Here is a 15,881-nt window from a genome sequence, read left to right on the forward strand (position 1 = left end):
TTATGGCTGATTATCAGGCTTGGTATTTTCAGTAGGAACATAACCTCGGTCTTAACCCAAGTCTTGTGACCAGTTAACTTTTAGCTTCTAAGTTAAAAGTATACTATTTTCACACCTTGTGTACAAGATGAGTAGGGCTCATCATTTTTGTTTTTCTATGTAAAAAAAAAAGTTTTCTAAGCTGTTCTCATCACAAAAGGAAATCTTTCACTTGAAACTGGACATCTGTGTCCTCTTGCAGCAGGAAACATGTTAAAAAATAATGAGCACATGGTCATAAGAAAAAACAGGTGTCTTTTTAAGAAAATCTGAGATTCCCCCCCAAAATATGACCACATCTTTTGACAAGCAATTATGACCCATATCTACGTTTGTTTTTAGGCAACGACCTATAGGAGTTAATTGACAGGAGCAAAGGAGTAAGTGAGGTAACTAGTACAAAGAAAATCCATTAAGGTTGGGCAGTAGGGAGGGGGGTGAGGTGTACTGGTCAAACACACGCAGGACTTTCAAGCAGGAGACCACAGTTCATGTCCTGTTATTTTAACAATGTTACCAGTGCTGTACCCAATTCAGAGTTCAGTCAGTTGGACCCGATTTGGCTGCTCAGTGTGAATGCTTCACTATTTGTGTCTTTATTTCCACATAGAATTTGAGAGTGCAGTGGGACATTTGTGGTGACAATGATGCTTATGTAATAAAGTAAACAAGCCAAGTTAGCCCAGCTAATATGCTAACAACGCTAGCGATGGATTGGATTCGTTCAACATAATTTTTTGCCGACACTAGATATCAAACAAAAGCCAGAAACTGTATTGTATTGAGTTGCTGTGAGCAGTCAATTTACCATTTCTAAGCAGGAGAGAGAAGATAACATTATCTTTGAGCCTCGCTGGACAAAGCCTCTTGTCCTCTGGGTAGTTGCCTCTGTCTTACCTATATTCACCCTGAGTCTGGGTTTGCAGCTCCCTGTACCAGAGAGCAGCGTGAAAGCTATTCCTTGGGGCCAAAACGTCACCTCTGTACACAGACTGACAAAACAAAACAAACAACAACAAAAAACAGTCATTGCTTGAGTTAACGTAATCTCAGTTGACTTGAGGGTCTTCAACTGATGACTTCATTCTTCGACTTTCAGAAGGCAACCCTAAACATAATGTAGTATGTCACATAATGTATGTGATATATGTCACGTGAGATACAGTCCAGTGGGTTGTATCAGAGGGTAGGAACAAACAACCTATGTAGTCGTATGGCTTGGAACACTTGTTGGAGAGAAAATTGAGGTATCTGTCACTGAATATCAGTTTTGGCATTTTAAGCAATACTTACTGTGATCAAATAAGTAACATTAAAGATAAAGAAGTGATGAGCTGATATCCAGACCAGTAACTAAGCTGCTGTCACTGTCTAAAAGAGATGACATTTAAATATCAATACATCTCTGTCATAATGTACTTGCACTTGTTGGCACTGAAACAGAAACACAGTTGGGGTGCGGTATATAGCAAAGCCAAAATCAAATGCCTCAGCATGTGTTGTGTTCTGAAATTCTCTTGGATGTTTTCTTGAAGAAAGTTCAATTTTGCCAACTCCCTGTCACAAATTCTGTTGAGGATGATTGGTAGCACAGTCAGGTATTTCATCTTACGGTGTGTTAGCCTCTGGAGTGCGTACTGTGTTTTGAACTCAGTGTCAGACTTGCTTAGGGAAACCCTGAGGAAACGATGATTACACATAGAAAATATGATAGCTAGCACACTATTAATATTCATGCTCTTTGAAGCCATTTTCATCTTCATGTTTGTTTGCTCCTGATGAAAAAGATGAAAAGACCTGCGGACCTCATGAATTCCGCTGCGAGAATAACAACTGCATCCCAGACCACTGGAGGTGTGACAGCCAGAATGACTGCGGAGACAACTCAGATGAGGAGAACTGCAGTGAGTACCTGACTCCTTCACTTTCTGGCAGCTCAGTTTGTTCGTTTATATACACTGTTGACGTCCCACACGCACTTAGGCAGTGAAGAATTGAAGGCACCTGAGTGCTCCTCCCACCACCCCAACCACCCAACCACCTCTGCCTCTCTTTCTCTCTTACACACAATGGCACACACATCCTTATATCTGTACACCCTGGGTAATGTTTCCCACTATCAACTCAGCCAGGCTCAGCTCTCTCTTTAAAGCGTTCTCTAATTATCTGTGCTCTTTGTCTGAGAATAATGTGAGACTCAGACTCCTGAGCTCTTGTTACCATCTATTCACAGTAATTTACCAAGCTCATATTCCCTTTTGTTTAGATATGCATCATCACTTTTAGAAAGAAAACTTTTATTTACTCATGAAATGACATTGGTAACCCACCTCGTTAGATTCCTCATCTTTTGTGCATTCAAGTTCTTGCTTGTGTGTGAGTGGAATTGTGGAAATGCCTGTACGTCATATGAGCAGATACATGCCTTCTGTGTGCTTTTTGCTGAGTATGCATCATTTACGTGATTTATTAGATGCTTATTCCTCACACCTATTAATGTCACTTAAAATGCAAATAAAAGCCAGTCAAGTGTTGGATAGCAAAGAATTAAGCAGGTGGACCAGCAGACAGTGGAGAGGCTGCAAATCAGATTCTGCTGCAATGCCTGCTGGGAGTCTCTGTTGCAGCACAAACTCATAACACACACCCTGCGTTAGCTAACAGTCCATGATAACAAGGGGAGGGCCCAGACATTGGATCTGATGCAGCTGTTTAGCTGCGCCCTAATATTGTCCTCGGGGACAGACTCGCACTAAATGGCAGATACAAGCTTTTTGGCTTCAGAAAGTATGTTGCCCCCCTCCATTGTGAGAGCAGCAATGAATGTATTTACATCTTGATCAGCTTTGCCAGTTTCTCCACTTCTGATACAAAATGACTCTAATTAGCTAAAACGATGGTTTTGCCAACACAGAGCATTTGGCCGATTACTGCATCAGGGGATGTATGTTTGTTATGTATAATGCTGGAATAAAGAATCACTTTGGCACCATTTTGTATCTGTTTTTCTCAACTTAGAGCCAGTCACCTGCAACCACAAGGACTTTGCCTGCGCCAACGGAGACTGCATCTCCTCCAGATTCCGCTGTGATGGAGACTACGACTGCCTGGATAATTCAGATGAGGCTAGTGTTTGAGATATGTGCACCAATTACTTATAAATCAAAGAGGAAGGTAAACCCACATGAGTGCTGCTAATGAGGCAGATATTAGCAAGACACTAAATTAAGAATAAAATACTGTACACTTCAAAAAAGCTCCAAAAGAAGAACTGTTTTAAATTGAACACCAACTTTTTGGACATTTTGCCATTTCTAGCACAATAGTCTTCCCAAGCACTTTGCTTATGTAATTACATGCCAACCAATCTATTATATTATTAGGGTGGCAATGCCTGTCTCTATGGAAAATCATAGGTCAGTTTACACAAAAGTTAATACTACAAAGACACCTAAAATTACAGTGTACGCAGACTAAATCATAGTATTTACTTATGGATTCTGTGATTTAGTCTGTAATTGATCTCTTGGAAATGTGCCCTAGTATCTGAGCTTGCAGCCCAAACACAGTTTAAATATCCCAATTGGAAAGGGAGATAAAATTGGATGAGTATATTGCCACTTGCAAAGAAAATAACCCCATTCCAGACATAATTCGTTGTGTCGATCCAAATATCCTCGTCATGGTAGCTACAATCCAACAGTGCTGGACAGAAAATAGCACTGTGATGAGTTATTGTACCTTCAAGTACATTAGCGCATAAAATACCTTGTGTTTATTTGCTTCTGGAAATCCTAATCCCCCATGCCTTTCAGCAAAACAAAGACTGCTGTTTTGTTTATAAATATGCTTGAATATCTTAATTTATGAAGCTTCAAATTGCCTTTGTAATTTTACGCTCTTGTAATACGTGAAGAAATTAACTTAAATGTGCCTTTATCTAGCATTGCACGGTGTAAGGAGATTTTTTTGCAGGATTCATACAAAGAATGCTCAATCAGTGGTAATGATGCGGTGCAATGCATAATTCAAGGACAAAGGCTTGTTATTACCATTCATTATTCTTGTTAAATTATTGCTCCATTCAAAATTTGCACAGCAATTTTTATATGTAATCCCTCTCCATGCAAAGCACCGCAACCCTAATTAACCCTTTATTATGTGTCTCCCCACTGCCAACTTTCTGGGTCAATGCAGGCGAATAGTTTCAGGAAAGAAAGCCGCCTTTCGATCAGCTTTATAATACACTGTGATTATTAAATTTAGTTATTCATAGTGGCCATCATGGAGTAGATTGTCCAGCCTGTTATGGCTCCAATATTTACCTGAGCGTGGAAGAAAACTGGAATACATTATTTTTTTCTTTTGTCTGTACCAAAGCAAAAATATGTTTTACTCCAAACCAGTAAATCATCATAAACAGATTTAACTAAGATTATTTTTAAGCTTTCAACAATACTTACAAGTTTATTTTTCTGTTTCTTTTTTAATGTCTTGTTGTTTTGATGACCAGAAGTCTGTATTTTGTCATCTAACTATTATAGTTATTACAGCAAATTTCCTTTACTATATAAAAGTAGGGAGTGTGTATATTAGGCAGTGGTGTGTAGTAACGCATTACATTTACCCTTTAGTAAACTAACTTCTAAGAGTAGTTATTTTCAGAACATTTTTTACTATTACTCAAGTACATGTGTGATAAAATATATGCATATTTGCAATTTGTATTTAGCTGAGCTCAACAGCAAATATCCGACAACAACAAAGGATAGTCTAATAGCCAATCATAGCACTGCAGATGAAACGGAGGTGTGGCTCTACCCCCTGCACGACCTCTCTTTATTTGACTACAGTTCAAGATCATGGCAGAAGATGAAACACCTTCATTTCAACTTTTATTTTATGAGCTGCCTACTTTGTCAACCCAAAACAGTGGACATCTTGACCTTCAAGGATTCCACATTGACAGCAGATGCTTATGTCATTTGTTATTTGTTGGTTCTGTATGTGGCACTTTAATGACAATTAACATGCACCTTGCATTTCTAATTACCTGTTGAGGACCTATTATAACATAATATATTGATGCATTAATTTGCATATAATGAAGTTACTCACAACCAGGAATGGGTGCCGAAACTGGTAGTAAACGAGCCCTAGGGCTAAATTATCAAAGACCGTAATATGGATAAGCTCTGACATTATCAGTTCTTTTATGGGTACTTTTTAAAGTTTTGGTTTAATTCACTATCATCCTGCAGCCTCTCACCCACGCTCTGTGCCGGGGCTGACCTCCTCCACATACACACATATCCACGCACATACACACACACCCACACGAAACAGAGAGGCTGCAGTGGAAACAAAGTGAAGATAAGTCAAAAATTACTTGAGTTGACGTTTCTGTAAATGTAATTAAACCTTTGTGAGTAAGCGTCAATACCTTATCGGTACACGTAAACAGTGATATTTCATTTTGCTCTGTCTGCAGTCTCTCATCCACGGCCACTAACATTATGGTTTAGACAAGCACAGCATGCTAGTTCAGTTAAAAGCGAATTGTTACAAATACACTAAAATGACAGCTGTCTGTATGTAATCTAAGTGTTTAGCTTAGTTTGGCACTTATCTTAAAATTGGGCAAATTCTTTAAAACTAAGCTGCTGGCTGACACAAACAGCCCCTCCTCCTCCCTCCGCCAGCAAAAATGTTACCTGCAGTGAATCACATCAGCAGAGAGGGAGCAGGACAGAGGACATGAGGAATAAATACTAAACTTCACTGATTATTGTGATGTCAGGAATATTAATTATATAGTGACTTTACTGTAAATTACTGTAGCTGCCCAAGAAACAACATTAATTTATATTTAAAATATTTAATAATCCTGTTCTGAATTTATTCTTTTTAGATCAATTTATTTTCTAAAAAGCAGTTATTAAGAAATGGAAAAAGAACGACAAGAGTAGAGCTAAACGTAGTAGTACTGATTGAATTTTTCACGGTACCCATACCTACTCACAACATGAATTGTTTTTCGCGATATTTATTTACTCAAGTATTACTTTGACTTGAGCCAATATAATTGTAAAATAACAATAGTTTTACTTCAGTACCATTTTTGTTTGCTCTACCCACCACTGATATTAGGAGGAGTAATGTCACAGCGTTTATATTCACATTAAATCCAACATTTCATGACCTCTGTTGAGGATGATTGGTGAGTAGAAAGGAAAGTGCAAGAAAAAAAAATGTTTGAAAGGCGACTGGTCCAAGTCCTGAAATAAATCATCTTTAAAAGAGGATTTACGGTACATCACAGAAAGCATGATTCGACATTTTCAAGCCCTGATAAAAGAAGACAGTGAACAGTGAACCCTGACTTGAGCATAGTACTTAACAGTTTTGATATTTCACAGATTAAAAGTGTTTTTGATTTTTTTTTCTAACAGTTAACATTCACTGTGTAATAATCTTACTGTGTTCGTTTACAGAAAGACTGTGAGGCGCGCTGTGCAGATGACCAGTTTCGGTGTCACAACAACCTCTGCATCTCGCTCAAATGGCTGTGTGATGGCCAAGAGGACTGCAAGATGGGGGAAGATGAGAAAAACTGCCAGGAAACAGGTGCAAAACGAAATTCTTAGAAAGCGCTACAGAGTGTTACTCCTGTGCGCCACTTGGTTGATAGAACATTACTTATTTCTAAACCTTGTGTTCTCTGGAATATGTTTTTCCATTTCTGTAAGAGCGGAGTTCAAACAGTTCAATAATTTGTATTATGTAGCAGGGTGAAAGAAAAGGTTATCATTTCAATGTCAATAGCTGGAGGAGGTACTGAGTGTGAGTTAGTGAAAGATTCAGTGTTGCCCTGTGTGAGGTCATTGCTATCCTAAATAGCTAACAAGGTCAAAGCCGTACCCATGACAAATATAAAAATGTCCCCATATCAAGGTTAGAATTAGATTTAAACAGAATGTAGCCCTCATTTAATAGGCATAGTTAGGAATATTCTTTTTTACATTGATTTTATTATCATAACACATAAACTCATAGAAAGTGGTTGAAGGAAGTGTGACATTGTGTCCTTAAGATCTGTGCAGTATACATTAAAAATTATGAAGAAAAAATGTTAAAAAAATATGAGTTTAAGAGTTTGTATGCGACAGTGACTAAATTTCCTCTTTGTACTTCCACACAAATTGCAGATCTTGAAAATAAATCACTCTGATTCTAATTTTGTGGAGGAGTAGAAATGGCCGCAGTTCTGCTGATTTGCTCGATTGAGTTCAGCTGTTCATTACTGGCCAAGTACTGTGAAGCACTTCGTTGAGCAGAAAGTAGTACACAATATGAGCTCTTTGACCTGCAGGACAACATCATACTGTATCATGGAGTGACAAGCTCCCATAATTCCCCTCATAAAAACTGCATTTTCCTGCCAGCATTAGCTCCACGTGGAGTTTTTTCACCTGTTCATAGAGCAAGAAACTAAAAAAAATCTCACCTGAGTGATTTCCAGCTGAGAAAAGACAGGTTGTTGACGGATATACTTTGCCCTCTTCCAGTAGCCCCTTCATGTTCCATGAACGAGTACGTGTGTGCCAGCGGAGGGTGTGTGTCAGCCAGCCTGCGATGTGATGGACATGACAACTGTCTGGATGGCTCAGATGAGGTCAGTGCAGCTTCACATGACTCACAAAAAGCAACCAAAAAATAATTTGTTTTGGTTTCCTCTGATTGCAGCTGACAACATTGTTCGAATGGACAGTTTTGATGGTTTACGGTGTGTCTCTGCTGACAGGTCGGCTGTGTGAAGGAGTGCAGAGAAGATGAGTTTCTCTGCCTGAATCGTGCCCACTGCATCCCTCGGCGCTGGCGCTGCGATGACGTGTTGGACTGCATGGACCACAGTGATGAGGAAAACTGCAGCCAGGGTAGGTGTGAGTGTGACCTCGAACTGTTATTTGAGTTTTTAATCCCTGAAGGCAGTAAAAAAAAAGATTCTCATGTACTAGCTCAAATCTCTACACTGCAAACGTATCACTGAACAGCAAGTGAATTTCAAAGCATTTAATATAAAGGAGACAGAACAACAGAGAACAATGTATGGCAGGTAAGCTGCGTAGGTGGCAGAGGAAGGGATTTCACATACAGTAGGAATGAAAGATTTGAGATGAGATGAACAGATTCAACTTTGCTTTTGTGAGGCAAAATGATCCAGGGCTGCCTGTATCATTATATTAAATGATCTCTCATTGTAATCTTGTCATAGATGGTTTGTTCAGTCCTATCTTCTACAACCTTAGATGTTTTTTTCTACCCTAATTTAAAGTCCTGAGGACTTATCTGTGTGTAATTGCAGGTGCTTTCTTCTGCCGGGCCGATGAGTTCATTTGCAACAACACCTTATGCAAACTCCACACGTGGGTGTGTGATGGCAAGGACGATTGTGGAGATAACTCTGACGAGGACATAGACATGTGTGGTGGGTTGAAATGTCACTCACAAGGCTTTCCTTTGAAGACAGTTGATACATATTTTATAAACCACTACTTTTCTATTTTCCAAGAGGGAAGATTTCACTGTCTTTTTATACAAGATTGCATGCAGTTGTTTTTTTTTTGTTTTGAAAGACATATCCATTAACTCGTGTCTCTTCATCTCCAGCAAAACTTCCCTGCCCTCCTACAAGGCCATTCCGTTGCAGAAATGATCATGTGTGTCTGCGCACGGACCAAGTTTGCAACAAAGTGGATGACTGTGGTGACAACTCGGATGAAGAAGAGTGTGGTGAGTACAGAGTGCACCAATACAGATCTGATATTAAATCTGCACCAAGCAAACTTTTCTGTGAAAATACAATTAAAGTTATGGTCAGTTTATTAAACAGAGTGCAGCACTCTACTTCTATTATTTGATAACCATGCTCCCCTGATGTACCTGTCCTTGACCCATAGAAGTGTAGATATCGTTTCATTCTGATAGAAAGCTTAAAACATTAATTGGGGCTGGGGCAGAACTTGGCAAACCCATGAACACTGTTGGTTTTTGACGGAGACAGGAAATTACATAATGAAACTTAAAAGTAAACTCCAAATTGTCCTCAAAACCAGTGGCTCTCACATTTTTAGCTCATGACCCCTGAAAAGAAGCAATGTTTACTTGTTTACTCCTGTCGCCTAATCACATTTTGCCTGTGTATGAGCTGAACTTTTGAGTGAATTAGTGATTTTTCTTTCTCAGATAGTTTAACCAGCCAATTTGGCTGTTATCGGGTTATTAAGTGACCGTTATTGGTAGTGATAAGTATTATAGATGTAAGTAAGTAGGGGCCTTCCACACCTACTTTTAGGTTGAGAGGGCCATTGTCAAGCCATGAAATGATACTCTGTGCCAGAAAGGGTGGGGTGGGGGTGTTGGATTGGATGGGTTAAACACAGGACTTTCAACCAGGAGAACAGAACAGACCATGATCTTTGTTTTCAAACCTTACCATGTCGTTTTGGCACCTAAAACTAAGGAAAGTTGATTTGAAACAACAAACAAACATGTAACAGTCACTATATGGGCTGATAATGGCCTTCTGAACCTACCAGTAAGTGTATTCCTTTCACACATGCACTGCGACTCTGAACTTATCTAGACATTACGTAGAGGAGCTGTATGTGACAATGCAAATGTCTGAATCAGTTGGCTTGGACCTTAAACATACTTTACCCTGTCAGCTCCCTAGTACAATTCCATTGTGGTTGAGCCCATCATTAAATAGAGCTGGTCCTTGTCTGGATAGTTCACATCGAGCGAATGGCATTTCTATCATGTGACTGGCGCAAAACTAAAAGCATACAAGCATCCAAAGATGGAGAAGAAGGGTCATTTTCACTGAGAAGCCAATGAAAAATGTCTAACTGGAAAGATGACCAGATTTGGGAACCTCTGTTTGTGAGGGCCGAAACTGACATTGTTAGAGAAATTAAATGAACAGCAAGAGACTCTGTTCTTTATGACCAAATTATACACCAGCTACATCAATAAAATACTCTGATTCCTGGAGCGTACCTGTTGCTTAATGTCCTGGCTCCTGCATGCTCTACCTACGGCTACCCCTTACCTAAACCAAATACAGTATCTCCAGTCTCTCAGAACATGTCTGATACAGTCCCATGTTCATGAGAGAAAACGCTTATAACCACAGATAATGACCATTTAATGGACTGATAACATCCTGATTGGGTGGTTAAGTGAAATCATTTTAGAGAGCTGATGAGGTAAATCTATCCATAGTAAAGAAAAAGAATGTGTAGTAGGACTTTTGTTTTATTTATTTTTTATGTTTCTTTTCTAACCTGTTTGTTGTCCTGGGTTTTCCCTGCCTATCTAAGACAAAGGCGGGCCCGCCTGAGTGATTTTGGCCCCCACCTTGGTTAAAGCGTGTGTGTGTGCATAGCGTCCAGATGTAGCGTCTTTTGCGTGCACAAACCCATTACTTTCAATGTAGACACGCGTCATGCACGCTCCCAACCCAAAGCAACGCCGTAGCGTTGTGCATTCGGTGCAACGCGCTTGTTTTTTCATCTGCCGCACAGCTCCACGGACCTGCTTCTCCCTCTGGTGCTGTGTCAGATCCTGGTTCCCCCTCGGGCTGTGTCTCTCCTACGGTTTCCCACGTAGCTCTGCCCCGTTTGAAAGGCGAAGGAAGCCTGTATGTGAAAAGACGTCGCCTCCAAGATGTAGAATGTGTATTATAGAAGAGAGACACACATTTCAGGACCGCTGACTTGTATCATCAGAACAGACATGTCCTGTGATTTTCAGCCTCCTTTCATATTTAATAGAGGGGGGACAATACCTGACAGTAATATTCTCAGCTGTCAGGATGTGCCTGCTGTAAAGGGTAAATAGAATCAAGGAACGCTGAAAATCACAGGACATGTCTGTTCTGATTATACAAGTCACCAGTGTAAAGCTCAAGCATGTGGGGGCCTCCATTCATATTTAATAGAGGGGGGGACTGTATCTAAAAGTACAGCTGTCAAGATGCCCCCCGCCACAGGCCTTTGCCACCTTGGTCTTGAAAAAACCCAGGGAAAACCCTGCTGTCATGTCATTGTTTGAAACGACAGCAAATAAGTGTTGCATCCAACACAATTTGGACCATTAGCATTACATTTTTGATCTCTCATGCACCTGTGATATCCTCATGTACACAACACCAAACACTGACCAGGTTGATAAATGTTAGCATGGTCAGCAGTTTTCTGATGTTAAATTCTTGGCCTTGAGCCTAGTATATTATGAGCTGTATGAACTGTATGTGCAATCATACAATCCTACACGGTTTAGTGATTATGAAAAAGAACACTTGGGATTTAACATTTCTTTAAATACGAATAGTTGGCTGCATGTGCTGCGTATCATCCACTCAAGGGTGATGACTTGCTGATAAATGAAGGCAGGGGTTGTGTTTGCAACTCTGTGTAAATGAGAGATTTACAGGCTGCATTATAAAACTTGAGTGTACTTTGATTTGGGTTTTTTTGTTTTACATTGTTTAGATTTTGGGTTTCATGCTTCTTCTTTTTTTTTAAATTTTCTCTGATATGCCCAAAGACATAATGGCTGCCGGCTCTCATATAGTGTCCTGATGTGTTCGCTCAACACAAGCCTGGTGTGAACGATCGCATAGAGCAGACAGGACAGGAAGGGACAAATCACCTCTCTCATCCTTCTCTCTTTCCTTCCGTTTGTCCTCAATTCATCTTCCTCTCTGATTCCATTGATATGTCCATCCATCTCTTACCTCACTCCATTACCTCTCACCATTGTATGCTTCTGTCCTCTATCCATCCCTTAAATCTCACCTTAATCCCACGGTTCCCTCCATCTACCCTCTATCACTTCATTTTGTTCTTTTCCCTTTCTTCTATCCATTATGGGGACGATGTCAAACTCTCGGTATATTATTCTAGTAAAGATAAAAAATTGTTCACTGACAACTCAAAACAAAATCAAGTAACATTTTATGAAACAGCTCTGTAATAGTGTATATTCTCTGTTTCGAAAATTGACTGACAATTATAGATTGATTACCAAAGTTAAAATATTCATTCCTGCAGCAAGTAGATAGGTATATAATTGTTAATAAGCTCTGTCCACAATGGTGGAGATTTCAGAATTTTAATCGAATTTTAATTTGTACTTACTTAGCTTTTAAAACCAAAGGCAACATATTTGCTCTTGAATTTTTGGCAGTACATGAGTTAGGTTATGAGTTTTTGTTGTCTTTTTAACTGACGCTGTGTGTACCGAAGCAGAGGTGGTGGCTGGAAGACCTCGACCTTGTGGAAAGACAGAGTTCACCTGCAGTAACCAACGCTGCATCCCCATCCAGCTGCAGTGCGACCTCTTCAGCGACTGCGGCGATGGCGGCTCAGACGAGCAAGACTGCAAGGCCTGTAAGTACTGCACCAGCTGACTCGAGTGAACAGATCAAAGAAGTGTTTCGGAAAAGATGAAAAGTTCCGAATGTCACAGTGATGTTATCAAGAAGCTCAGCAATCGCCTCATTTTAAATGTGATGTTTTATTATTTATGGTAATATATGTATGCCCGTGTTTGACGTGTTGCTGTGTACTATATTAAAAGAGATGATGCCCTCTCAGCTTTTGCACATCAAAAGGAAAACACAGCAGGTGTCTAGGACGCGCAGGACTGATGTGTAATCAAAGTCCTGTCTTTATTTGTAGTTTCCAACGGAGATGTATGTGGAAAGAAAACAAATCCATGTGGAGAGGATGCGATTTGCAACCAGACAAATGCTAATGCTATATGCCAGTGCAAACCTGGCTTTAAGAGGAATCAACACACAGGCCTATGTGAAGGTAATGCATAATCAGTTTTATTCATTTTTCACATTGCAACAGTTAAAGGAGCTCCTTAAGACATTTAGACCATTAATATGGCAGCAAACAACTATTTGCTATATAAAAATATAGTGGAGTAATGGTGTCCTGAGCAGAGAATGACGTCATGCTTCCTCTGTGTATGTTGTACTACAAGCTTTTCTGTTTGTTGCTGTGGTAGCACATTAGCATGTTAGTGCCTATGAGTCCCATGTGTGTATCCCACTGGCTTGCTAATCTTGACTGCTTAGCACTGTGCTCATATGAATGAATGGTATTGCTGTGGAAGCGCCCAACCACCAGTTTCTCCCAAGTTACCACCATTAGCTCTGCCACCAATGTTGCCATTGTTAGCGCCATTGGCTTTGGTGCACTGTTAGCTGCCTGCACCTTTACCTGCTAGCTGTTGTCTTGGCTATCTCCACATTGAGAGCCATTTGCAGAATCTCTGAATCATATAAGGAGCTCCTTTAACAGTACAGCAGTAACTGGTTCAGTCACTACAACATTTTGTTTCAGACTGTTAAGTAAACAATTTATTTTCACTAGCTCAACCAGGTTAAGATGTGGCGATTATTACACTTTTGTTGCGAATACTGTCAGGTGTCACATATGAAAAGGTGTTACTTGGGGTTTTATTATGAGTAAAACCATTAGAATTTCTATAACTAATATTTAGATGTATAAAACAGCTGCTGAAACCAGACAAGCCAGTTTTTATCAATGAAAATTGTTTCAGTGTACAAAGTAATGTGGCTGTTTCAGTATTAAGTCATGTCACAGCATATCAAACCAAGGCCTCTTGTTTCATGACAATAAACTGGCAGTCTTCAATTATGTGGAGAACCTCTTGACAGGACATAAAGACATACATTCCCTTTAGTACAGTCATGTCCAAAGTCCAGCCTGAGGACCCATTGTGGGCTGCAAACCCATTTTAAATGGCCCTCGGTTTGTCTTTCAAAATATACTGTATGATTAATGCAATACTGGTTAATTAAGCAAGGTCACTTTGCATTATTTTTTTCATTTACCTCATAGTAGCAGGACAATCATACAGTTTATGGACATGCACCAAGTAGGGACTACACATGTGGGACCAATGCAATTTCATAGTCAGATGGTCAAAAAGCAAAAGAACAATTACCTAACAGCAGATATTTCCTGTTAGGTGGCAGACATGGCCACAGCAAAGAAGCATAAAGGCAAGGGCCGTCACTTTCAGGAGTGGTGGAAAGTTGAATACTTTTTTCACTTAAAGATGAAACAGTTGTGTTTGTGTCATTTGTATGCGATTTTATTTATCTATTTAATTATATATTATTTTTATTTAATATGAAGCAGCTGGCCCCCAGGTATTTTCACATTAAAAAAGGTTTGGACTGCTTTAGTAGCTTTAGTATTAAGCTGATATCAAAAACATCATTAATTCTCAATAAGCTTTAACAAAAAGCAACTGAGGTTACTTTAGGAATACTGTAAGACTGCAAACAAAAACATAGATAATTGCTTTAAAAGTGTTACAGCTTTGGCCTCCTCTCCCACTTGCTATCTGCTTCCACTGAAATGATACTATTAAGATGAGGAGTATTGAATATAATCGTTGCAGTCTTAAGAGATGATAGTTATGATTATTCAGTCAACCTGTTGACCCGGTTCTTGTTTCCCATTTTGATGGCTTTTGTGTGGTAGTTATAAACCGCATGCAAAGAGAAAGTGTCACTGACTACATGCATATAATTTCCTCTTTACTAATGGGTTGAGGGCACCACTTATCATGGAGAAAATTGAAATAAGGTTTACACTGCATTTCTCACTTATACATGCATGTCCTAACCATAGCCACTTTTGGCCTTGGCCTTACTGTTCTGTGCTAGAATGTACTTGTCATTTATTACTCATCATATCTCAGTGTGTATCAAGAATCTCATTAGGGATAAAAATATAAACATTTTTCTTCCTTTTCTAAAGCAAATTTTTCCTAATTTAATCAGTCTCTTTTTTTTCAGAGATAAATGAATGCCTGCAGTATGACGCATGTCCTCATTACTGCACAAACACTAAAGGATCTTTTAAGTGCACATGTGATCGAAATTATAAGGAGATCAATGGCAATTGCATTGCAAAAGGTATGACCCTAAAGTTTGATATCAGAAATTCTTTAGTGTACTCTGCAAACATACTCGTTTGATGTGATCTCCTTGTTAACTTAGTACAATGTTTAACTGTATTTGTATGTACTGTGCTTAAACTGTTGTCTAATACCCAAAATGGAATTTAGCCAATTTCCTTTTGTTTTCTTTTTTTTACATATTAATAACTCACCGGGCAGGACCAGAAGATCGAGTGCTCTACATAGCTAATGATACTGAAATCCGAAGTTTTGTGTATCCATTTAACCAGAGCCACGGACACAAACTGCTCACTCACATTGAGGACAATGCCCGCATTATTGGGATGGATGCTCTGTTTCACCACCAAAAGTTTATCTGGGCCACCCAATTTAACCCTGGTGGAATTTTTTACAAAGACAATCTAGAGAGAAGTCAAACTAAGACAAATGTCAGAAACATTGTAAGTATATCTACTGTGATACTTTTTTCTTTTCAAACATCATAGCAAATTTTGCAGTTTCTGGTTGTAAAAAATGGGTTGAGATAATAAAAAAACAAGCTTGATTATAAGATCTATTATGTGTCAAAAGAATCCCTAACATGTCTAGTTATACCCTAAGATATTAAAAGCATTAAGTTAACTTGCCAATTGCTCATGTTGTCTGTCAATTCAAAGTAAGGTGCTTGAGGTTACTAACATACATGTGAAGTTTTTTCATACAGTGTACACCATTATACCAAATGTCTCCATACTATGTCTTTTATGAGATGCCACTCTAAGTGAATATATGCACAAAGGTCATACAGAGAGCCTGACTCTGGC

The 15,881-nt window shown here is 39.2% G+C and overlaps 1 protein-coding gene across 8 annotated transcripts in view; it reads left to right on the forward strand.

The window, feature by feature from the left end:
- The window catches only part of lrp1bb (low density lipoprotein receptor-related protein 1Bb), a 339,312-nt gene that overhangs the window by 292,877 nt on the left and 30,554 nt on the right, over positions 1-15,881 (forward strand). For 4 of the 8 annotated variants that reach the window (XM_078174384.1, XM_078174381.1, XM_078174385.1 and 1 more), the window contains 11 exons: positions 1,827-1,943; positions 3,058-3,164; positions 6,534-6,666; positions 7,608-7,714; positions 7,844-7,976; positions 8,405-8,527; positions 8,710-8,832; positions 12,354-12,497; positions 12,789-12,923; positions 14,954-15,073; positions 15,277-15,518. In XM_078174384.1, coding sequence (XP_078030510.1) covers positions 1,827-1,943; positions 3,058-3,164; positions 6,534-6,666; positions 7,608-7,714; positions 7,844-7,976; positions 8,405-8,527; positions 8,710-8,832; positions 12,354-12,497; positions 12,789-12,923; positions 14,954-15,073; positions 15,277-15,518 — 1,484 coding nt within the window. Of the gene's footprint in view, positions 1-1,826; positions 1,944-3,057; positions 3,165-6,533; positions 6,667-7,607; positions 7,715-7,843; positions 7,977-8,404; positions 8,528-8,709; positions 8,833-12,353; positions 12,498-12,788; positions 12,924-14,953; positions 15,074-15,276; positions 15,519-15,881 lie in introns of those variants that run through there. The other 4 variants (XM_078174383.1, XM_078174388.1, XM_078174387.1 and 1 more) reach the window with 3 other exon arrangements.

Source organism: Epinephelus lanceolatus, chromosome 14 (assembly GCF_041903045.1).
Source record: "Epinephelus lanceolatus isolate andai-2023 chromosome 14, ASM4190304v1, whole genome shotgun sequence".
NCBI classification, from domain to species: Eukaryota; Metazoa; Chordata; class Actinopteri; order Perciformes; family Serranidae; genus Epinephelus; species Epinephelus lanceolatus.